Here is a 24,849-nt window from a genome sequence, read left to right as displayed (position 1 = left end):
GACCAGGCTGGTCTCGAACTCACAGAGATCCACCTGCCTCTGCCTCCCGAGTGCTGGGATTAAAGGCGTGCGCCACCATCGCCCGGCTAATTTTATATTTTTAAATGCTGAAATTATACTAAGAAGCTGAAAGTAAGTTTATTTATGGCCCTAATGGCACAGATTTCTACAGAGAATGAAACTTATAATTATAAAAGTAATAGTCATGAGAGAAAAATAAACCATGCAAAGCCCAAATTTTCACATTCATTTCCAACACTAAGTCCGACCACGGGGAATGTGGCTGTGTTCTGTTTTGTCTTTATCTTCTCTGCATACATGGGTTTCATGTGCATGTGCAGGGTGCTTGCACCTATGTGTTTCTATGTGTGGAGGCTTCAGAGCAGCCCTGGTGGTTGTTTCTCAGGCGCCATCCAACTTGCATTTTGTGGACACAGGGGCTCTTTATTGACCTGGAACTCAGTGCTTATGTTAGGCTGGCTAGTCAGTAAGCCTGTCTCTAGCAGTTCTCCAGTTTTTTAGCTTAAGTTCTGGGGATATTTGTGCTTGGAGGCAAGCACTTCATCAACCAAGCCAGTTCTTCACCAACAGTCCCAGTTACCCTGTTTTATAGACTGTGTTATTATAATCACAGTTTACAGAATATGTGTAGAAACCCAGAAACGTGGAATTATGCCTTTCCCATTTATTTGTCCATTGCACATTTCTACCAATCAAGTAACAAACAGCCAGTCTCCTCTTCACAGTAATCTGGCTTCTCACCTTTTGAGCTGCAAGGTGGAGGGCTGTTCTCCGGCTACGGTCAGTCTTATTGACATCTGCTCCTGCTTTCAGAAGAGCATCTGCACAGTCCAGTCTGTCTGCCAACACACAGTACATGAGTGGTGTTCTTCCAAATTGGTCTTCTTTATCTTTAAGAGCAGGGTTTCCTGTAAGTATAAGAAAGAGTGATATTTAATAATTGTACTTATTACTAATATAAGTAGGAAACACATTCACTAAATCCTTATTATTGAGTACTGTACTAAATCCATTACATATTTTATCATTTTAATTTAGTCTATGAGGTAGACATAAGCATCTCTACATTATCAGAGAAACTTATTAGCCTATATACATACATACTGAGATTACATGGCAGAGCTAGAATACCAACTGGCTGATGACTTTAATGGTCATATCTGTATTACATTACTTTTAATAAACATTTTGAGATATGGAGTTATTCCTTTTTCTGCATTACTTTTTTCTTTTGTCAACAAATACTTATTTGGTACTACCCTTAGAGTGTGTATTGTAAATGCTTTTTTCTGTCACTCAAAAGAAGATAAGGACCAAAATCCAAGGTTGTCTCCTGACCTCCACATGCATTCACATGTACATGTATGCATGATATGGCACACATGTGGTGATCAGAGCACAGCTTCTGAGTGTCAGTTCTGTCCTTCCACCAGGTAGGTTCTGAGCATCAAAGTCAGGTCATCACGTTTGGTAGCAAATGCCATTATTCAACTGAGCCATTTTACTAGTGCTGTAGAGGTAACTATTTTTAACACAGTAGAATACTGATCATAAGCATATTATACTGTTGGGAGCAGTGAGACCCCAGATCCTGAATTTCTTGTAAACAACTTGTTTTCCCCTGATCTGAGTGCCTACAGTTGCTCTGAGCACAAGACCTGCAGGAGTTCCTGATGGCAGGAGAGTGGTTTCTGGTGGGTTTGGCTGGGGCGTGGCTATCCCTATATAATCTGCCCCTGAACACAATGAAGGAGGCATTCTTAGGGAATTCAAGGATGACCTGTGTCGCTGTCTTTCTGTCTGTGTGTGTCTGTGTATTTTAACCTCCAGCCCCCTTGCCCGAAGCTCGGTAACTGAGTAATAATGCACCAAGCGCAGACACGGGGTTGGGGGGAGGGCGATTGGAGGTCTCCACCGAGATATCGGCATTATACAACAAATATTAATGTGAATCAGGAGAAATAAAAACCTACACTAATTATTAGAAAGAACATAAATTGATATCACCACTTTGGGAAACAATTTTTCAAGATATTAAATCCAGAGTTATAACTTGATGCAGCAAGTTTACTCCCAAATATATACCCAAAAACATGTTCAAAAATGTCCATAATAAACTATTCATCATAGATAAAATGAAATCACAAATAACCTGTTGATGAATGGACAAACAAAATGCTGTATGTCTACAAACTGAAAATTATATTCAACCAAAGGAACAAAATCCAATAAATTACAACACAGACCCTGAAAACATATGATAAGTGAAAGAAGCTGGTCCAATTACTATATGTTGTATGACTTTTTTATTGGTAAGTAATGTCTGGTACAAATACATCTATTCAAATAGAGAGAGTACATTAGCAGTTACCTTTAACTTGGAGGAATCTGTTGGATTTGAGCTAGTATAAGATTTCTAAGCAGGGGGCGGTAATAAAATTGTTTTAGTATTAAGTATGTGACTAAATAAAACCATTAAATTGTATAATTTTGATTGGTAAACTGTATATGAATTTTATTATTTCCTAAGAGCACTTAGGAAAGTTGACTACATGTAAGTTGAAATGGAATAGTAAAATTATTCAATAAATGGAAAGGAAGACAATGAAGAGGAACCAAAAAGATTAGAATCATAAAGAGCATGCAATAAATTGAAAATCTTTTTTTTTTTTTTTTGTTTTTTCGAGACAGGGTTTCTCTGTGGCTTTGGAGCCTGTCCTGGATCTAGCTCTGTAGACCAGGCTGGACTCGAACTCACAGAGATCCGCCTGCCTCTGCCTCCCAAGTGCTGGGATTAAAGGCGTGCGCCACCATCGCCTGGCCTAAATTGAAAATCTTAAATCCTAGCACTTGCAATGACATTAAGTGTAAATAATATATAAGCAAATTGCTAAAAAGACATGAGACAGAAAAAAGATCCATATACACTCTAGTTATTAAAAATCATTTACTATATAATAACAAATGATTAAAAGTAAAATCAGAGCAAAGACCTAACATGCAAACATTAATTAATACAGTTGAAGTAAGCTAATATCTAATTGAGGAGACAACAGTAAAGTTGTAAACTATGAGGAATTCTTTAAGTATGAAAGGGTCCAGTCAACAAAAATATAGTAATGCTAAATATATATGTATTAAAACACAGCCTTGAATTATATAGCAAAACTGATAAATTAGAAATCTCTGAAAGATTCAAACTTATACTTAGTAACTTTAATATTCCTCTTTCAAAAGATAGGGGAGCACGGAAGCACAATTCTTAGTTAAGGGAGCCACCTTAGGGCTGGCAAGAGACTTGAACCTAGAGTGGCTTCCAGGAGCCCAAGGCGATGTCCCCAGTTAGTTCCTTGGGCAGATGAGGATAGGGAACCTGAAACGACCCTATCCTATAGCAATACTGACGAATATCTTGCATATCACCATAGAACCTTCATCTGGCGATGGATGGAGATAGAGACAGAGACCCACACTGGAGCACTGGACTGAGCTCCCAAGGTCCCAATGAGGAGCGGAAGGAGGGAGAAGATGAGCAAGGAAGTCAGGACCACGAGGGGTGCACCCACCCACTGAGACAGTGGGGCTGATCTATTGGGAGCTCACCAAGGCCAGCTGGACTATGACTGAAAAAGCATGGGATAAAACAGGACTCTCTGAACATGGCGAACAATGAGGGCTGATGAGAAGCCAAGGACAATGGCACTGGGTTTTGATCCTACTTCATGTTCTGGCTTTGTGGGAGCCTAGCCAGTTTGGATGTTCACCTTCCTAGACATGGAGGGAGTGGGGAGGACCTTGGACTTTCCACAGGGCAGGGAACCCTGACTGCTCTTTGGACTGGAGAGGGAGGGGGAGAGGAGTGGGGGTGGAGGGAGAAGGGTGGGAGGAGAGGGAGGGAAATGGGAGGCTGGGAGGAGGGGGAAACTTTTTTTTCCTTTTCTCAATTATTTATATATTGCCAACAAGATCTAAAATCAAGACCTGCAAGGATAAGACAGACATCAATACAAAAGCAGCTAGGTCCAACAAATATTTTAATATCTGGCAGTGACAGCCAGATACTATCTATTAGAACACTCATACAGCATTCTCCAAATAGACCAAGAAAGCTGCCATAAATGTTAAAATCACACTAAGAAAAACTCTGCCAGTGTGAACTTGGAAAGAGAATTCTGAATACTGGTTCATAGAACCAAGAATAAAAGACCTGAAGGACTGAAAACCTACCAAGTATGTTCTCTGATAGTAATATAATATAATTAAGCAAATAATAAATAATAGAGTTGTAATGGAAAATCATCAAATACTTGGGACTTAAACAACATACTTTAAGGTAAGCCATGGGTTAAAGAGAAAATTTCAAGGGAAAATTTAAAACAATTAATTATTAAATGAAAAAATTAAAATATTGCCCTATACATAAGGGAATCTCCACAAGAAATACACAGCACTGAAAATTTACATAAGAATAGAAGAACTGTTTCAGATTGATAAACTATGCTTCCTCTTTAGTATACTAAGATGAGCAAATTTAACTCAAAAGGAGGAAGAACATAATAAAAGTAATAGAGATCAGTGAAATTAAAATGTGAAAAATAGAAAAATTAATGGAGCTAAAAGCTCTTGGAAAACAAACAAAAAATCTACAATTAGAGTTATCATTAAAAACAGATTATACTAGATGGGACACTGCTGTATTCTGCTGTATTCAATGGTAGAACACTTGCCTTAAATATATGAGGCCCTAGGGTCAATCCCCAACATTGTAAAAATAAACAAAATAATAACAAAAGTCAGTGAAAACAGATTTTTAATATCAAGAATGAAAAAAATTATCAATGTAGGCTTCAGACCATTAGAAATTTGAAAACAAGGGAATATCATAAATAAGTTTATGCCCATAAACATTTAATCTAAGAGAAATGGATGAATTCCATGGAAAATATAATCTATTAAATGTATAGGTATCTTTAATGGTATTTGAAGTAGGCAAAATTCTAAGGTGGCACCTGTATTGGTTTGAATGATGGAAAATATCCCCCATATGCTCATGTTTCTGATCATCTGGTTGTCGCTTAGTGACCCTAGTTAGAGTGTTATGGGACATTTAGTATGTGGAGCTTTACTGGAAGAAGTATGTCACTGGAGGAGGGATTTCTTCCCACGCACTGTCACTGCTTAGAGAGTGTGTGTGTGTGTGTCTGAGATGTGATCTCTCAGCTTCCTGTTCCTCCATCATGTCTTCCCTACCATTATGGAAATCTAGCACTCTGGAACTATAAGTGAAAATAAACTGTTCCTTAAGTTGCCTTTGCTCATAATGTGTTAGCATGGCAATGAAAATGTAACTAATACAGCAGGTAGGAGGCTCACTTCCCAGAATACAAGCCGTCTTTAGCTGAGGGGAGTTTATGGATGTGGCAGGGTATCATTCCCACGATTATTTTCTATTTTGTGGTAAATATGTTGAGATTTGCAGCATATTAATCACTGAACTTAAGTTAATTATGAAAGATTAACTTGAGTAGCTTTTTATTGATTGGTTAATGATTGATTGATTGCGGTGCTGGGGATAAAATTCAGGGCTTAGTGCTTGCTTTTCAAACACATCACCACCCAGTTACACCCTCAACCACTTGGGTTGCTTTTTAAAATAATTTAGAGGTAAGGCAGCGAGGGGGTTGAAGAGATCTGAAATAGCCATGACACTTAAACCTGCTGGCCTAAGAGCAGCAAGCTGCCAGAAATGTTAAAGCCATACAAAGCTAAATTCTGCCAGTGTGAATTAGGAAGAGAATTCTGAACCTTAGGTGAGATCCACCCTTGCTAACAGTCTGTTATCCTAGCCAAGCCATGTCTGGAAGCCTGACCCAGAGAAACTGGAAGATAATAAAGATTTGTTGTTGTAAAGTGTTCATGTTGATTCTTAGGCCACACTACAAAACTCTTATGTAGGCCATCTGTGAAAGAAATCAACCTTAAATTTATTCCTTCCTATAAAGCAATACTAAGATAACACACTAAAAATTCTCCCAAGCAATTTTTGTACAGACATGTTTTATTATGGAAAGGCAAAAACGTAAAGATGGAAAGTTATTTCAGGGCCAGGGATGTACTTGTTCAGTACTTGCTTACTATGTCAGGCCCTGGATTCTATCTACAGCAATGAGGAGAAAAATAATTTTTGAAAGGAAGACTAAATTTGGAGCACTTTGCATTGTATGGTTTGAAGACACAGGGCTGCACTAATGAAATGGCATGGTGACAGTAAGGACTGCTATAGATCGATATAGCATATGGATCAATACAGCAGATCTGAGAGTATTGGAAACATACTTGCATGTACATGATTCATTGATTTTTTTACAAAACTGCAAAGCCAAACCACAGAGCAGTATTTTAAAGATGTGTAGCTAGAAAAATCTGGAATTCGTAGACAAGCCAACAAAACAAAACCAATCAAAACCTTTCTACCTTTACTTTGCAGTGTGGCCTTACCAGGTTAGGCTGCAATAACAAGAGAGTATAGATTGGGTGACAGACAAACCACAGGAACTTAATTTCTGCTATTATGGGCATGAAAACCTAAGATCAAGGTGCCAGCAGGGTTGGGACCTGGTGAGGGCCCTTTTTATGGGTGACAGACTGCAGACTTTTGTATTTTTAAACAATAAGCAAAAAAAGTTAGACAGCTCTCTAATCTCATTTGTGAGAGTCCACTCTCAAAACCTGAATTACTTTCCAATAGCCTCACCTCTGACAGCCATACCAGGGCCAGGATTTCAATCTATGAATTCTGGGAGGACATAAACATTAGTTCATAGATAGCACAAAAGATAAAAAATTACTTCTAATTGCATCATAGATTTAAATGTACAACTATAACTATATAAAACTTTTAGAAGCAAACAAAGGTGTTTTGTGACCTGTGTTAAGGATTTTGTAGATACGATCCCCAAATAATCCATACACAAATTAACTTTCACTCTAATTTAAAACCTTTGTGTTTGAAAAACATTGTTAGAGGATGAAAAGACAAACATAAACTGGAAGGAAATATTTGCAAAATGCGTATCTGATAATGCCTTCTTTCCAGAGTAAAGAACTTGCTGCAACTGAGTACTAAAAAGACAGATGATGAAATTAAAAATGTCCAGGATATGTGAACAGACATTTCACATAATATACATATGAGAAAGCAGGCAACATCATTAATACACAGAAATGTAAATCAACCCACAATGTGCACACTGCACTCCATGTGGACAGCTACAGTGAGAACAGAACCCAAGCAACAGCACACGGGGAGAAGGGAAAATGGCTAGACACTGCGGCAAGGAATACAAAATGGTACAGCAGAGACCCAGCTGAAGATGGCTTGTTCCTTATTATCCAAAATAAACACTTACCACAAGGCCTAATAATCTTCTCACCTACACTAAGGAGAAAGAAAAGCCCAAAAGCCAGTGTCTACAGAAAAACCTGTCTGTGGATGTTTATAGTAGTCTATTTAGTCTATTTCATGACTGTAAAGGGTAGAAATAACCCACTTATCCTCCAGACAGCGAATAGTGCAATACATTAACATTTTCTTGCTCAGCAAGAAAAAGAAACAGCCAAAGGCTCACCCAACATGAGGGAACTCTCAAATGCTCGAGTCAAGTGAAAGAAGTCAGTCATGCAGAATGATACACTTACATGGCATTTTGGAAAAGGGAAAATTGTAGGGGTAGAAAACACCAGTGGTTACCAAAGGCTGGGATGTGGGGAGGGACACACTGTGGGGGGGCACATGTGATCTTGAAGGTATTGTGTAACTTCTCTATATCGTCAATGCGACTACATGTGGTTGTGATTAGTCATTTATATTGGTAAAAATTTAAAATAATTGTATACAAGAAAGAAATCTTACTGTATTATGTGCCACCAAGCTTAAAATGGGAAACAATAAAAGACGGTAGCTTCCAGCATGCACTTTCAGTCCACAGCTACTGACCAGGCACTTCTATACTGCCGAGAGTAACTGCACATATACTGTGTGAGGGCAGGCAATTGCCTGTGCAGTGACTTTGCTTGAGAGAGGCACTGACTGACCAAGCACAATGTTTTATTTGAGGAAACAGTAAAGTGAGACAAAGAGAGCACATGGTACTTCTGCCTGGACTGTTTTGTGCCTGAATTTAAGCTAATGTGTTAGGTTTTAAAAAACATAACTTCTAAAATTTGTTTGAGATTATAATGCAATTACATTTTCCCCTTTCTTTTTCTGTCCTCAAAACCTCTCATGTACCCTACCCCTTGCTCTCTTTCAAATTCATGGCCTCTATGAAGAAAAGTCTGTTCTGCTTGTGATTGTGTGTCGTGTACTCTTCCTAAATGTATAAATGCCATGTGCTCAGTCCATATAATGTTACTTTTGTGTATATGCTTTTAGGGCTGATCATTTTTATTGGCTGACCACTGGTGCGGGTGTTCCCCAGAAGAAACAATTCTTGCCCCTTCAGCATTCCTTAGTTGCCTGTAGCTCTTTGTCTAGGGTTGAGGCCTCATGAGCTCTGCCTTCCAATACTGTGTTAATTTTTAAAGACTACTTCAGCACAACTTCTAAGCCTGGGTTCCTGGGATCCAGAAAGACTAACTGCTTCTCTGACGATTTACCGTTTTTGTGTATATTGGTAACAAAACAAAGGTCACTGCTTGAAATTCAAATATACAAATATAGTCAGGCTATGTATAACTCCTGAAGGAGGCAGGTGGTTTTTTTTTTAATAACCTTGGTTTTGAAGACAAAAGCAGTTTTATATTTGAGTCAACATGTCTGACAACAAAGTATGCAAAAGGCATGTCAGTGGTGCAAGTAGTTATTTTCTCTCTAAGGGTCTTCAGTATTGAATCCAGAAGAATCCACAAAACTACCGCTTCATTTATAGGTAAAGTCTCATTTAAGGCCAGACTCACTACAGACATAAAATATAATGTAAGTAAGCATGACTATTTCATTGGTCTGAGTCCCCGGCCCTCAAGGTAACACTTACAAGAAACATGCTGTAGTAAGGCTAGTTTTGAGCTGTCTTTCATGAAAAAGGGGCACTCTGCAGGTGTTCCATAAGGACAGTAGTAGCCAGATGACGATGTTTATAACATTATAAAACCCTGTAAAATGTGATTCCTCCTTGGAAGCTCAAGAAATAAAACTGAACTAGATCTGTGGTGATAAGAATAAATAAAGAAAATTGAGGGATCACCACGCCCTGGCATAATCGTAACTGATTAGGCTCCTCAGATCAAAGTGATGCCAGAACCCTGGGGCTACCATGTTAACTCTGCTATGTACAAGAGAGCGCTTTAGGCTCATAGCTGCCTCCTCTTTTGTCTCCTGTGATACAGGGAAAATATGCACTTGACTTCAATCCCTGACAGACTTTGCTTTTGTTTAACTAGTGGTTATATTTCCCAAAAGGAAAGCTTTAATTGGGTTATGTCTCCACCATTCAGTATGTTGTGCCTTTGAGGCAAAAACTGTCTATTTTAGGAAATTGAAAGTATATACTCCTTAATCATTATTATGAAAAAGCCGTCTTGTGGGTCCTGCTTGTGTCACTTGGGGGTGGGGTAGGATACGAGACACATAATGACTTTCAGGCTACTTTCTAAGTAATGAGAATACTGTGGGGTTCAGGGGTTTGGGGCCCAAACAAAGTACCTGAGGGAGGGCTTTATCTAATTATCCTAATCTCTGTATTTTCTTCAATTAAAACATTAGCTAATACATCTCAGGTCCATACAAAAACAGTATTTTGGAGACAAAGCATTATGGTACCTGAAAATTTTAAGTAACATCAACATGTTGTTACAGAGGTAGGGCTTATGAGAAAAGCAGGCATTCTCAGGGACAGCTAACAGAAGCAGCTGGTAGTCTGTCTTGTGGTTTTAATTATTCTATCAATTGTGGAGATGGTTTCTCTTCCATGACCAATTGGGGCTTGTTAGAGCTGGCATTCGCTGTGTCTGAGCACAGCTCGGAAGGCTGAGTGAAACTGTCGCAAAGACACTGCTCTATCTCACTCAGTCGTTGCAAAGTTAGTTGCGCAGTAGAACCCTAGTGGTCAATGGCTGGTTGGTGAGAGAACCTGAGCTCCAGCTCTAATTAAAAGGAATGGCCATCACTACCAGTGACAGTTGTGCCAATCCCCAACCACTGTATCACCCCAAAAATAAAGGAGATTCTAGCACGGCCATATCTGATGGGGATGGCAGAAGTCATAAAGTCAGCACAGTTGTTTGACAAAGATCCAGCAAAGCTGAACCACATGATGGTCACCGTGCCACCTTTGCTTTTCATCTCCACCTGTTGCATATTTGAGAGATTTTTAATATATTTACAATTTGGGGATATTGGACTTATGGGAAATTCCTTATGAATCATTTATGCCTTCTTCCAGGAATGCTATTTCCAAGCTTCCCCAAGACAGTCCTGAACAAGCTATCACCCCCCCCTGCTTTAGGGAGATATCCTTATCTACTTGAAGGTTTTCTTTATGCCTTAGAGGCTGTGACACACATAAAGAAGCCAGAGGTCTCTTTATGAGCCTATATTTTTGAAACATCTGTCCCTGTACTTACTCAGAAACAAGATAGTCAAAACAAAGCAAACTTAAAAAGGTCAGCAAGATTCAGTGGGCTAGAGGAGCTGGCCACAGTTCAGAGTACAAGCCTCTTCCACTATACACTCAGGCGATTACGTGGCAAATACAGCAACAAAGACTAGCTGAAGTCACCTCTGCCTACACAGAGACTTACACTGAGGTGCAAAAAATGATGTGGAAAGACAATAAAACTATTCCATAAAGATACAAAATATAATTATATTATGCCAAAATTTGAATAATAAATGCAGCAGTTTGGGCCTGAGGATATTTCTTGAGTACTCTATTAAGGGTTAATTTTTTTTAAATTTATTTATTAAAGATTTCTGCCTCCTCCCCGCCACCGCCTCCCATTTCCCTCCCCCTCCCCCGATCAAGTCCCCCTCCCTCGTCAGCCCAAAGAGCAATCAGGGTTCCCTGCCCTGTGGGAAGTCCAAGGACCACCCACCTCCATCCAGGTCTAGTAAGGTGAGCATCCAAACTGCCTAGGCTCTAGTAAGGGTTAATAATACACTGCTTGGGACATGGCAGTATGCCAGGGATGGCTTGACGATTTTTTTGGTCTAATGTTCTTGTAGTCAAAAAGGTAACCAGCCTGAAAACAACTTGTCATATGCCTCTAGATTCCTAAAAATTGGGTTATGGGGTTAATAAATAAAAATGATAACTCTGTTTATCAATGATGTCAAAACGAGGAAAACGACTGGAAATGATAACTCTGTTCTGTCAAAGTTTATTAATGATGCCTAAAAGATGAGCAGAAGGAAGTGAAACACAGTCCAAAAACAAAAATGATATGGTCTATGTTTTGGAACAACATGAATGTATCCCTACTTACTGTGTTCTGTATAAATTAAGAAGCACTCTGGCTGTCAGTCAGTCAGGCTGCAAGATTCTCCCAACCATTATGGCCTGGTTTACTTCCTTCCCTCTTCAACTCCTTCCATCCTCTGCTGGGACCTCTCCATGGCAGGGGACTGCTCCGGGCAGGATTCTCTATATGTCAATCTATTGACTTTCTTTTGGAATTCTGTATATTTTAAACTTTTTTTTTTTATGAGGATAGGCCTACAGGCTTTATCACACTGTCAAAAGAGTCTATTGTCTGTGCACTCTGTGGTGTGTGAGCACACAGGCATGCCTACCTCAAACCCTTCCCCAAACACAATGCTACAAAAAATTCATTCTAGGTAATCATTCAGTTTATCAACTAAGGTCCAAAGTTATTCAGTTCTTTCTTTCTTCTTCTCTACATGTAAGTATGAAAGAGCATGTGTGTACAGAAACAAGTACCCATACAGTGAAGGCCCACATATTATTAGTTAGAAGTGTAGATTCTAGAATAAAATTACCTAGACGCAGCCTAAATTTTGCTACATAAAGGAAAATTACTTAACATTTCCTTACCTAGAAAATAACTAATAAGAGTATGCAAAACTCTTTGAACGTATTGTTAAATTAGTTAACAAGTTGCACAACATATAACCCAGTGACTGATATATAAAACATGACTTTATGATGGTTAGCTAATTTTATCACTAATACTAACAAGTATAATCATGTACACAGTCTTCCCTTAGTGTCCAGGGGCAAGTGGATCTCCAGTTACCAATATCTGTAGATGTTCAAGCCCTTTATAAACATATAGTACTGACATATAAACCACGTCTTCTTCCATATATCTTAAATAGTCTCTAGATTACTTATAATACCTAATAAACTGTAAATGTTATAGTCATTTTAGAATACTGTCTAGAGAAAAGAGACAAAGAAGTCTGTACACTGTCCAGTACAGAACAAGTTTCCCTCCCCCAAATATCATCACTCTTCAATTAGTTGAATCTGTGCCTGTGTAACTCATGACATGGAGGGCCAACTGTACTTTAATAGTGACATTTATAAAATATAAATTATTAAATATTTTGTAAGTTATAACCATTTTACTTTTTTGTTTGTTTTTCAAAACAGAGTTTCTCTGTGTAAACACCCTGGCTATCCTAGAACTATAGACCAAGCTGGCCTTAAACTCACAGAGATCCACCTGTTTCTGCCTCCCTGCCACCGAGTGCTGGGATTAAAGGCGTGCACCACCACTGTCTGGCAACCATTCTACATTTTATAGAATATTCAATTTAATTTTTTTGGTTTCAATTTAATATTTAAGGTAAAGTTTGAACTAAAAGAAGAAATGCTAGAATAGTACCAGAAATAGTACCTGGATTTTGCAACTTAACAAGGCTCATTACTACATCTAACTTCTTTAGGCAATCTAGGAAGTGGAAAATGCTAAGGCATCCATGCCAGCATTGTGTTAGGTGCACCAGCAAGGCCCACGACTAAAAAGATGTTTCATTCAGAGAAGGCCTCTTCAGTTCTCCTCCAGGACAATGGGCAGCTCAGAAACTGTTCGATTTAATTAGTTGTGTGAGTAAAAAGAGACAGTCATCCGTTTCCATGGAGTCTATGCATCACTGGTATACTTCTCCATGGAAACAGAGATGGGAAAACAGAAAACGCTAAAGTGAATGAAGTCACTGAGCAGTTGGTGAACAAAGATCCAAGAAAAATAATTCATCAGTAGTACGATGACACTAGCTGAGGAAAGAGAAATAGCACATATGTAGTGATCATAAAACATGTGGTATGTAAAGAGATGCTTAAAATAGACTGAAATTTAAGATCAAACAGAACAGATATTTTAGCATGGAGATACACTACTTACGAAATGACACAGAATAAAAGTGTGGCTGTATGCACAGAAAACACAATAGCACAATGCCTAAAAGGCCAGCAGTGTCCCTCAATCAGTAATGACTCTGAAGTTCCTTGAACAAAGTGATGGAAAACCCAGGGATCAATCAATAAATTTATTATCTCTATACTTGTTATGTTATGCTTTTTAGATCTTAATTTTTTTTAGGGTATGTTAAATTATAGGAAAGTTTCAAGTTTTACAATGAAATGTTTCAGTTATTTCTATGAATGAACTAGTGTGCTTTTACTTTACAGCATACCACAGTGTATTTGCTTTGGAAGATTGTAATTTCCATTAAAATAATGAAGAAGTCATTTTATATATTTCTTTTTTTCTTGAGGAACTCTGATTCAAATTTTTCCCTCCTCAGGGAATTTTGTCTCAATCTGTTTCTCAATTCAATTTAATTCAACTCAATTCACGTTTAGTGCTGGGCCTCAAGGTATTCATAGACTACTGGGAAGGAAAGATAATTAACTAAGAGCTATAATATTTACTCATTTCTTCAACAATAGCTCTCCCATGCCTACTATGTGTCAAGTACTGTGCTGGATATGGTAACGAACAACTCAGTCGGCTCTCGGAGAAGTCAGACAGGCATTAAAACAGTCAGCCACACGAATGCAGTTGTACAGCCTCTGTGAGGGAAGCCTACGGAGGGCCACGGGAGGGCACAATGAGGAGATGACTGAGATTGGCTGCTGGGCAGTTCTCTTTGAAGAAGAAGCCCTATGATACTGAGCAAGGAGGGGACTAAGAGTTATTCAGACAGACAATAGTAGGTGAAAGCCCTGAAATGGAAAAGGACTTGGCAGGCAGGAGAAACTGAAAGGAAGCAAGTTTTCCTAGAAACAAGTTGTGCAAGGGGAGGCTGGAGGGGAAGAAGGGCCAGAGGCCTTTGAAATGCTGTTCCAAGTATAATGACAAGAAATGAAAGTGTTTTTAAGCCAGGAAAAACTGCAAGTGTATAGAGTTTTTTTATTTCCAGCTCACATAGAGCTGAAGCATTTAGTGAACATTCAAAGCATGTAAAAACAATATGATTATTATAAAGTCAAGATGGGTGTAGGGGTATAACATGTACAGAATCCTGAACTTCACTATCAAAAAAGGAAAAGAAAGAAGGAAAAAAAAAGGCAGAAAGAGGTACTAGAGAGACAGGCTATAGGAATCCCAGCATGTAGGAAGAGGTTCAGGAGTTCAATGTCATCCCCAGCTACAATGGGAGTTTAAGGTCAGCCTGGGCTAAATGAAATGTTGTCTCAAATAAACACAGGCAAGATAGTAAGTGGCTGTTGGGGTATTGACAATGTATTATTCTTTAGCTTAGTTGGAGATTAATGGATACTTGTTTTATATTTGTTTAAGTTGTACATGTAAGTTATATGTGTTTCTTTCTATATATGTCTCAAGAGGCATAATCATCTGTATTTTGTAAACATGAAAGAATGGATTAAGATGAGAGAGTAGGGCTAACGGGTGCAGCTGTCTCAAGAAGCTCAGCTTTGGTAACGGAGAGATAACTGCTCCATTCATTCTTTTACTTTGCTTCTTTGCAACTGTGTACTCTGGGTTTTCATAAGGCATATCCAGGGAAAGACTGGTTCTTCAGCCCCCTTTGTCCTAGGGTGTGGTTCTGTCCTTAATTTTAGCCTACTTCCTTAATGACAAATTACTTTCCTCTGACAAGTGGGCTTTGACTACAAAGACAGTATCTGTCTTCTATCCACAAAGCAAACCACATAAATGCTGGGTTCTGTGGTGCCAAGCTCTGGCAGCATCTCTGGTTGATTGTGTGGAGATTTCTGCCCACCCCAGACACCCATGTACCTTTGCACCATTATGATCAGACAGAAGTCTGACTTCTTCAGGTCACTGTTGTGGCAGTTTAGCTGTGCATCCACGTAGACGTGAGGGAAGGCTGAGAGAGCTGTAGGTACAGGTACATAAGAGGACAGGGAGGATGTTTCTAATACAAACAACAACAGTGATGTTTAAATGGTCTTGGGGAAATTTTCTAATAAAAAAATGGACAAAAGGTTGAGATGTCATCAGAGGTTTAAACAAAACAGAGTAAATTCCCAGAGAGGGATGGACAGAACACAGAGCTTGTCAGGAAACCATGAACTCTGACAGGAAACTGGATCTTTTCTATTTTTTCAGAAAAAAAAATAAGGGTGTAAGTACAAATACAGGGTGATTTGTAGGTATTATTCTAGAAGATGAGGGAATTTTTATTTAATGTCTCCATTTTCTCTAGGCATCATACAGTATTATCTGAGAAAAGACAGAGGAGAAACTGGGAGCTGAGCTTTCAGCCAACAAGGAAGGCACCATGCATTCACAATGGAAAACGGTGGTACGATAGACAGTTAAGTGTAGAGTTGATTATTTGAAGCAGGGATCAAAAATCGACATATTATAAATCTTCAAGCTATGTCTGATCTTTCTGGGGTTGTCAGGAATACATAAATTAGGTCCATCCAGAGTTGGAAGTCTGACAGCCAAGTGAAACAGAAAGTGAGTGAGAAAGTGTTTTTTTCCAAGAGAAAGTTGTAATAGTAGACCATGGAATCAAGGCTGAAGAGGGAGAGAGGTAAAGAGAGAAACTGGTGGCTAAGAACTGGGGAGAATGTTGTGTAGGAAGGCTCGGGGAAGAGGAGAAACTCTTTCTATTTAACAAGTGAGCTGGAAGTGTTTCAGTTCAATGAGAGAGCATTCAAATGAGCGATGTGGAGGTCCCAGATGTCAAGTTCCAGGGAGGAACTGAGGATGCAGGCAGCTGGCATGAAATGAGGATAATGTATCTGATGGGGACAGAGCTATTTGTAGTGTACACAGAATTTGGGCAATGATGTGGGATTTCCCTTTGCATACTGTGATTACCATTAATGAATAAATAAATTGCTTTAGACCTATAGCAAGGTAGAACTTAGGTAGGTGGGGAAAACTAAACTGAATGCTGGGAGGAAGAAGGGTGGGGTCAGAGAGAAGCCACACAGCCCCTGCCAGAGACAGACGCCAGATAGAACTTTAGGTGGTAAGCCACAGTCATATGGTGATATACGGATTAATGGAGATGGGTTAAATTAATATGTAAGAGTTAGCCAATAAGAAGCTAGAGCTAATGGGCCAAGCAGTGATGTAATTAATACAATTTCAGTGTGATTATTTCGAGGCTAAGCAGCAAGGAACTAACTAGCAGCCTCCTTCAACAAGGCAATTTACTCTATTCTTAAGGAAGAGTTTGTTTAGTAGGGAACAAAATAAAATGGTAGCAGGGGAGCAGAAAGTACAGAGCAAAGTATCAAAGACTAGACCCTTGAGGCTGACAAAGGTGAGAGTTCATGGGTAGGAGTTCATGGAAAAAGTGGGAATGTAAGACAAAGTTCTAAAGGAGCAAGTATGAAAGCTCAAGGGGTTTTGAATTTATTGCCCAAGTTGTCAATCATGAATTATGAAACATTGGGATGTATAAACATTAAAAATAATGTTTATTTTCATTTTATTTGTTCTCCTTGGAGAATTGTGACTATGTGGGCTAGGGGTTTCAACAATTCTGGAAAGTTCTGTTTAGTTTTGTTTTGTTAGCCATTTTGGCCTTAATTCTGTTCATTATTTATTTTGTTCTCTCTAGAAATTCCACGCTGGACTTCTAAACCATAAATATATATAAATGACAGAGAAGCATGCTGAATGATCTTAAATCCATCAAAAGTTATTTATAAACTTAATACTTTGAGTTAGTAAAGTATTAAGCTTATATTTAATACTTTATATTGTATAGTATATTTCTGAAGTAATTTTCAACTATTCCTAATCCATATTCTGAACTTTCAGGGCTTATGTTCTTTCTGGTACAAGAACTGGAATAAAATATAACTACTAATATATTTTCCTTAAAATTTTATTTTTTGTTTTTTGAGACAGGGTTTCTCTGGGTAGCTATAGCTCTGTCTGTTCTGGAACTTACTCCATAGACTAGGCTGACCTCAAACTGACAGAGATCTGCCTGCCTCTGCCTCCTGAGTGCTACAATAAAAGGCGAGCATCACCACCGCCCAGTTCTTTAAAATGTTTAAGCACATTGTAAATTTACATAATCAACAAATTACCTTAGGGGTTTTTTATCAGTTTGCTTTTCTTTGGTATTTGTGTATGTAACCATGTGTGTGTAGATGTCAGAAGTCAGCAGTGAGTAGTTGTCATCTTCAGCTGCTCTTACCTTCTTCCTTGGAAAAAAAATACATTTATGTATTCATTTTGAGTGCATGAGTGTGTGTGTATATATATATATATATATATATATATGCATATATATATATGTACGTGTATGGGTGTGAATGTCATGATGCCCACGTGGCAGTCAGAAGAAAACCTACATGAGTTGGTTCTCTTTTCCCCAGGTGGGTCTCAGGGATCAGACTCAGGCTGTCATGCTTGGCATCAAGTGCCAAGCTTGCTGAGCTATGTCTCAAGGCACTGAACCTTGAGCTCTTCAGTTCAGCCATGCTGAGCAGTCAGTGAGCTCTAAGGATGTTCACTGGGGTTACAGATGCACCGCACTGGCTTTTGCATGGGATCTCAACTCAGGTCCTTATGCTTGTGTGGCAGACACTTTACTGAATGAACCAACTCCCCCATCTATTTCGGAGTCTAAGTTTACAGGGGAATGCTTACCAACAATGAGTCTCTGAAGGGCACCCTTATCTCCATTAACTGCAGCGGCATGAACTTGCAATGCTAATGAGGGTCCAGCAGAGAGCACATTCTCTGAAACATTCATAGCTTTCTCCACGAGTAACCTGGAAGAGCGGTTAAGACAATGAGTACAAGCAGAAAACACTTCTACCACCTGCCTTATCAGTGCCAAGTAGGTCGCTCGTAAACATGATTGATTATAGATATTTAACTAGGACCTAACTACTTTGCTACTTCTACAGCTGCAATGATAAGGCAAATTAGGGCATCTGTACTATTTGCTTAACTGTAGAATGAGAGAATTTTCTCAAGAAATGAGAAGACATTTACATCAAGGGCAGAGCTTCCAAGTCGTACCTACTTCTAAGATTTAATAGAGGCAATGTGATTCCACACAGTTCTTATTGAGACCAGACTGTGCCCTGCTTTAAGTTATTCCATATTGGGTACAATAATGGTTTTTCTGCCTGTGCCTGTGCCTGTGCCTTGCCCCGAGAGGCTCCACTTAGTAAAAGCTTTTTAAGTCTGTTCTGAGGGTAGAAGATGACTGTGCTCCCAGGTAAACATCAGCTCCTGCCAGCACCACCCATTCAGCACAGAGTGGTAAATGACTGTGCAGAGTCATGAGGGATCAGTCATGAGGGTGCCATCCTCTAAATTTTCCAAGGTGAACTGAGACCATGGAAGCATATGGGCATATACTACTAAGGAGACCAGCCCCAAGGACTTATTGGACAAGCCAAACCAAGGATGGGTTGTAACTTCCTCATCTGGACTGTACAAAGTGGAAGATGTAGCAATGCAATGGCAATGACCCCCACCAACCTATCTTCTGAGACCGAGTGTGTGCATCAAGGACTGACAGGCAGAGTTCTCGCCTCTCTCTGAGGCTTCAGCTGATGACGTAGCCTACTTGACTGCAATCTGCCCATCCCCCTGCTTTCCTGTCCGGACCCGAACCCACTGTTCTTGTTCTAATTTGGTTTTGCTCTCTTGTCTCTGCAGCTGACAAGATCTTTGCCCTCCACCCTGACTATTTTGTGGCATGATGTGAAGAGCAGCAGCTGGCTCTCCGTGGCTGGTTCGGGGTTGTTACTTATCAAAACAGACTCTACTCCAATCTTTTATCAGCCTACTTCTGGAAGCTTTTACACGCTACCATAGCTGAAGTTGTATTCATCCTGTAAATCATATATATGCGCATTTACAGTGTGCTGTTTAATATGAGAGTTAGTATTAGTAACTGAGATTAGAATAAAATAATCTGCAGTTGCTTTGGCCAGATTACCAAAGCAGGTGGGATTACCTGGCAAAGGGCTACCATTGAAACTGCTCTATCTTGTGAATCTGTTGTCAGTCCCTCAAACCTGACACTGTAGAAAGACACAAACATGCTTGCCTAGGTTTCTGGCATAGCAGTTTCACAACTGACAAGGATTACTGAATTGTTTTAAGTTAGAAAATATTTAAATTATGGTAAAGGTTAGCTTTTCTCTTCTTTAATTTGCTGACACTGTGAGCTGACATGCTAGCAGAAAATGAGGAGGAGAACGTTGAGAGGCTTCTGTGTTGTGTGAGCATTTCTGTCGGGTTAGAACAAAGAATGCCTTACACAGGACTGTATCAAAAGTCACACGAGAGAAGCTGCAAAACAAGGACTGAGCTAAAACATAGTAGGAAGGAAGCTACAGTTAAGTGCCTGGTCCAGCTGTGTGTCCTCAGGCTGCCTCGGCTCTACATACTTCAGTAAACATGAGAAATGAGAAGGGCTGACGATGTTCCTTCATTTAACAAGTGAGGTGCCAAGTATTCCGGGCATCATTCTGAATTCTGAAACATCATTTTGGATTGAAAGTGAACTTAGGTGTGCCAGACCACAAAAAAAAAAAAAAACCAAAAAAAAAACCAAAAAAAAAAGCCCCCCCGAAACCAGAAACCTTATTTGAATACTTTCAAAACTGTCAAAAATAGTGGTATCTATCTCTATAAATAGTCTATGGGCTTACCCATAATTCTAGCAGTTGGCACAGTAATAGGTAGGTATACAACTGGTGCTAAATGAATGTTCTGAATGAAGTGTCATAGGGTGAGTACTAAGTCCAAAGGGTAAGTCACGGCAAATTTTAACTTCACAGTGTAATGACGTTTTCTTTTCCTTTTTTGGCCACTCTTTCCTTACACTTTCAAGCAGGGTCTCAAAATTTAGAGATCAGGTTGGCTGGGAACTTATTAAGTAGCCTATGCTGGCTTTAAACTCCTGCTCTTTCTGCCTCAGCCTCCCAAGTTCTGGGAATACAGACATCTACCACCATAACCAATCCTTCTGTTTATATGAGTTTCTCATGTATCTAAAGTTGAGCTCTGTAGAATGAGATGAGTTGTACATTGCTAGACCACTACATTAGCAAGTGGTGGATTTAGAGTCTTGGCTCCACTATACTTTAATTTTGAAACCCTGGGAAAGCCATTCCTCTAGGGTTCTTTTTAACAGAAATGTTATTTTCCTTGTTGCTTCCCCTCCAATAAATAATTTTTATAGGTAGATATCAAAGCCACTTTGTTAGTGTTATAAAGTGTAAATGCATCATCATCATTAACTCATTATAAAATAAGCCTGTGCAATAAACACTCTAATTATTATCTAATTATGCAGAAATAGTGGTGCTGAGCTCACACACAAAGAAAAGGCGATTCTGGTTAGGATGAAAGGGTTGGTTGACTGTGCCAGACAACAGTGGTGTCAAATGTCTGACCTGGTGAGAGTTTAGTCGGGACTCCAGAAAGAGAAAGGGTAAGGCCATCTCAGGCAGCAGGAAAGCTGAAGCAAAGAGTGGGCGTAGGGAGCTGCACAAATGCAGAGTGTCTTCTGAGTGCCAGGTAGTGAGCATGTGGCTCGTTTCCCACGCACACAGACCCGGCTAGGTGTTCATAGAAGATTCTAGAAAGCTACCAGACACCAGGTTAAAATCCTCTGCTACTTGGTTAATTTGTAAAGATACTGTAAAGAAGCGGTGACTGTTAGGCACTGCGCTTTACAGTTTACAACATGCTTTTCCCGCCCCGTCTCTCTTCCTTTCACGGACCCTCAGAAGTCACCCTGGAGAAGTCATGACTGAAGCCCCAGGGATGGCTCTCCTTATATAACGGAGGAAGTACGGCAGAAAGAAGAGGTAGCAGCTTCGAGGCCAGGGATAGAGGCTCAGGCCACACCTCAGACCAGGCGGGCCAAGAATCTGAAGCAGTGGCCGGGGCGGTGCTCGCCAGCCTGCCCGAGCCGTCCGTGCCAGACAGCTTCCTACTCACCCCTGCCTCTAGGACTGGCGCCCCGGGATGGCACCAGGAGGCACGACCAGCACAGGGCCGCCCCTCCTGCCAAGTCAGGTCACTGCACTCGCAGGGACAGACCCCAGAACACCAGAGCCCGGGAGCTCTGAAAAACCAGCCCGAGGCGCTCAGCCGCAGAGCCCTCTGGGAATTGTAGTTCCCGCTCCCCGAGGCGCAGAAGTACGCGGGCCCCTTCCAATCCCGAAGAGCCCCGCGAGCAGATGGCTTGGCCGTCCAGGGCTCAGGGCCTACTGGGAAGGAGAGTTCCAGCTCTCAGATGACGTGGTCAGTGAGAGCAGTATGGGACTACATTTCCCGAAGTGCTCAGAGGTGGGCAGGACCCGGAAGTGAGGGCGTGAGAGGCCTCTCTGGAAGTTGTCCCGGGTGTTCGCCGCTGGAGCTCCGGGTCGAGAGGACGAGGTGCCGCTGCCGCCGGCCCCCGGAGCCCAGCCCTTTCTTAGTCCGGTCCAGTCCCAGCCGCCACCTCCTGACCCACCGCGGACCCCACCGTTACCATGAATCCTGCAGTCTTCCTGTCTTTACCCGACCTCAGATGCTCCTTGCTGCTTCTGGTGAGTGTATGTAGGGATGACAAACCTTCCGACTGCGTCCCTGACCGCCTCCCGCCCTCCGCGAGGGGGAACGCTGCTGCTGCCCCTGCTTGCCTCGACCCTCCTCCGGTGGCGAGGCGTGCATCCCCTGGAGCTGCCTTCACTTTGGCCCGTTCTTTTGACTTATTGGGCCCGGGGTCTACGAGGCCTGCGGAACCCCAGTCAAGGGATTGGGACCTCCAAATGGGAGAATTCGCCTTAAGGGAGTGATACGTGGGAGGTCACAGCCGAGGCCCCCCCCCCCCCTGGAGTACGCTTCAGTTTTGTGGACGGTGAGGACCTGCTTGGGGCACCAGAATCCAAAGGGACCGAGGGGACATCCAATGTTTTCTCCCACACTGGGAAGGGTGTGAACCAGACAGGTGCTGGGGTCCTGTGATTCTCTGGATCCTCAAAACAGGCTGGCAAAGCCCTCTGTTGTGGCTTCTTGTGATTGGTTGGAAACCCGGAACTGGAGACTGGTTTGGTGTCTACTGGGAGAATAGGAATTTGAAAAGATGGAGGGTGTGATTATCTGACAGGTTCTTCTAGGGCCTCCCCTAAACCCTGTTGCAGCCTATCTCCCCTCCCCGACTGAAGCATGTGTCTTTGACAGTGCTCTCGACTTGAGAATAACCAGCTCTCCTGCATGCATGTGGGATTAGTACTTCCCAGCCTGACTGGCATCATCCCATCTTCGAAAAGAATCTTTCCCCAGTTTCTCTTCCTTCGAAGTGTATCTTGAGTGTGGCACTGAAGTGGCCAAATTGAGACAGAAGTGGAAGTCTAACTCCGTATGGGAAAGCGAGAGGAGTGTGTTCGGGCTGTTATGACTCAGTAGTTGAAAATACTTGAATTGTGGTAGATTCTTAGAAAGCTAAATTTAAGGTGAACACCATTGAATATAAATTACTTTCTTCACAGCTTAGGAATAATAATTCACTTGCAAGAAGCTATATAGTTGGTTACAGGCAAGGCTGAATCTAGAAATAGATCTCTTAATTTGTAGCGTGTATTCCACCATATCTCATAAGAAGTTTAACGTTTGTGCTTGAAATGCTTTTCATTTTCATGATGACTTGAAAGCCATTTTTAAAAGCTATATACAATACTTCATTCTTTTCAAAATAAAATAGCGTAAGCTAAATGAAATGAAGATACTGCCGAAGAATATAAAGTTTTGTATAAACGAGGCAATATTAAATGATAGAATGCCTTGTTAGCACTTTAGTATAGAGCAGTAAATTCTTTATAGACGAACATTCTTCTTCTCTTTTCCCCCTCCCTCCCTCCTTCCCTCCCTCCCTCCGTGTGTGTGTGTGTGTGTGTGTGTGTGTGTGTGTGTGTGTAGCTTTATTCTGCGTTGTGGCACCTTCTAGAACTCTCACAATGATGCTATTAGAGGCCATATGCTTCTTAAGGACACTAATTACTAATCTTTTTCTTATAAAGAGTTGTTTGTTAGAAATTATTTTTTAGGTGACTGAAAAGTTCAATGGTCAAAAATCTAAAGACATTGAAAAGTTGAAACATTGAGTAGGAAAATGATGTCAATCGAGCCAAGTTTAAGAATGAGAACATTTATTTTGAAATAACTCATGCCTTTTTTTCTAGAGAATCTATCAATCATGTTAAATCTAAACGATGGTTTCTTCTCAAATAAAGCCTATATTTCACTAAACTCTAGTTATAAATACATTGTGTATTTATTTATCTTCCTAAGCAAAGGTAGAAGAGAGGACTGGAAACATAGAGAACTCCTGTAAAGATTAATGGGTTGGAAAACAAAGCCTCCGAAAAGTTTTCATAAACCAGAAGTACAAGTCAAACTAGATTCAACTTGAACACAGTGTTTGCTTACTTCGTTCTAATAATCTAATACTAGTTTAGCAGATATTCATAAAACATGTGTCTAATCTCAACAGTGAGTAGTAGCTTGTCTGACTGCTAATGCAGACATAATGATGAAACCTGCTTACTCAGTCTCCCACCTGTCTAATGAAATTCTCTGAGTCCCTTCAGGCTTCAGCCTGATGGCTCTTACAGACAGACATAGACAACTCTTAGTTGAGGTCATCATTTTTCCCTTACGTGCTTGGACACCATATCTTCTTTTACTGCAATAAGAGGAACTCTGGATCTCACTCTTAAAGAGTAGCTACTAATACCTTCTTAAATTTGTAAGGATTGTACAGTAGTAGCTGAAATGGTAACACTGAATTTCAGGAGGCAAGTGACTCTCTTTTCCCTGATCACAGAAGTATTCTAGAATACATTACTCCATGCGATAAGAGGCTTTCTGCATGGGTCACTAACCACTGACACTCCGTGTGATAACTCTTCCCTTATGTGCTAATTGACCTTTTCTGCTCTGTGTCTGAGATAAGTTGATTGAGAATCAACATAGTTCTTTTCTACTTAACTGTTTCTTAGTCGTGTTCCCTGTACTGATTTGTGCAAGTTTTTAAAATGTGAGCTAAGGGAGAGATGGCTGAATCAGAATTAATGTGTGTCAGATAGCCTAAGTAAGCTCTGTGCTTTAGAGATTTTTAACCCTTTTTTCCGGTTGTTTTACCGAAGGTGTCTTCTCACTGATCTCTTGATCATTACGTTCAGAGATCTAATCCTTACTAGCTTAGACAGTTCTGTGCTTGTATAAGGTAATACTTCTGCTGTTGTTGCTCTTGGCTTGTTTATTTTCTTCTTCTTATTTTTTTTTTTTGTTTGTTTGTTTGTTTTTCGAGACAGGGTTTCCCTGTGGCTTTGGAGCCTGTCCTGGAACTAGCTCTGTAGACCAGGCTGGTCTCGAACT

At 40.4% G+C, this 24,849-nt stretch overlaps 2 protein-coding genes across 2 annotated transcripts in view; one reads left to right on the top strand and one right to left on the bottom strand.

The window, feature by feature from the left end:
* Invs (inversin) overlaps nucleotides 1-21,552 on the bottom strand; it is a 126,388-nt gene extending 104,836 nt beyond the window's left edge. The window contains exons 1-3 of the mRNA XM_005362163.3: nucleotides 21,427-21,552; nucleotides 18,103-18,227; nucleotides 763-929 (exon numbers count right to left, since the gene is read on the bottom strand). Of these exons, the coding sequence (XP_005362220.1) occupies nucleotides 763-929; nucleotides 18,103-18,208 (273 nt within the window). The 5' untranslated portion in view covers nucleotides 18,209-18,227; nucleotides 21,427-21,552. The remainder of the gene's footprint in view (nucleotides 1-762; nucleotides 930-18,102; nucleotides 18,228-21,426) is intronic.
* A 262-nt stretch (nucleotides 21,553-21,814) lies between these two features.
* The window catches only part of Erp44 (endoplasmic reticulum protein 44), an 81,776-nt gene continuing 78,741 nt past the window's right edge, over nucleotides 21,815-24,849 (top strand). Inside the window, exon 1 of the mRNA XM_005362162.3 lies at nucleotides 21,815-22,019. Within this exon, the coding sequence (XP_005362219.1) occupies nucleotides 21,963-22,019 (57 nt within the window). The 5' untranslated portion in view covers nucleotides 21,815-21,962. The remainder of the gene's footprint in view (nucleotides 22,020-24,849) is intronic.

This window comes from Microtus ochrogaster, linkage group LG5 (genome assembly GCF_000317375.1).
Source record: "Microtus ochrogaster isolate Prairie Vole_2 linkage group LG5, MicOch1.0, whole genome shotgun sequence".
NCBI classification, from domain to species: domain Eukaryota; kingdom Metazoa; phylum Chordata; class Mammalia; order Rodentia; family Cricetidae; genus Microtus; species Microtus ochrogaster.
Note: the sequence above shows the minus strand (reverse complement) of the source record. Positions and strands in the feature narration are given on the sequence as shown.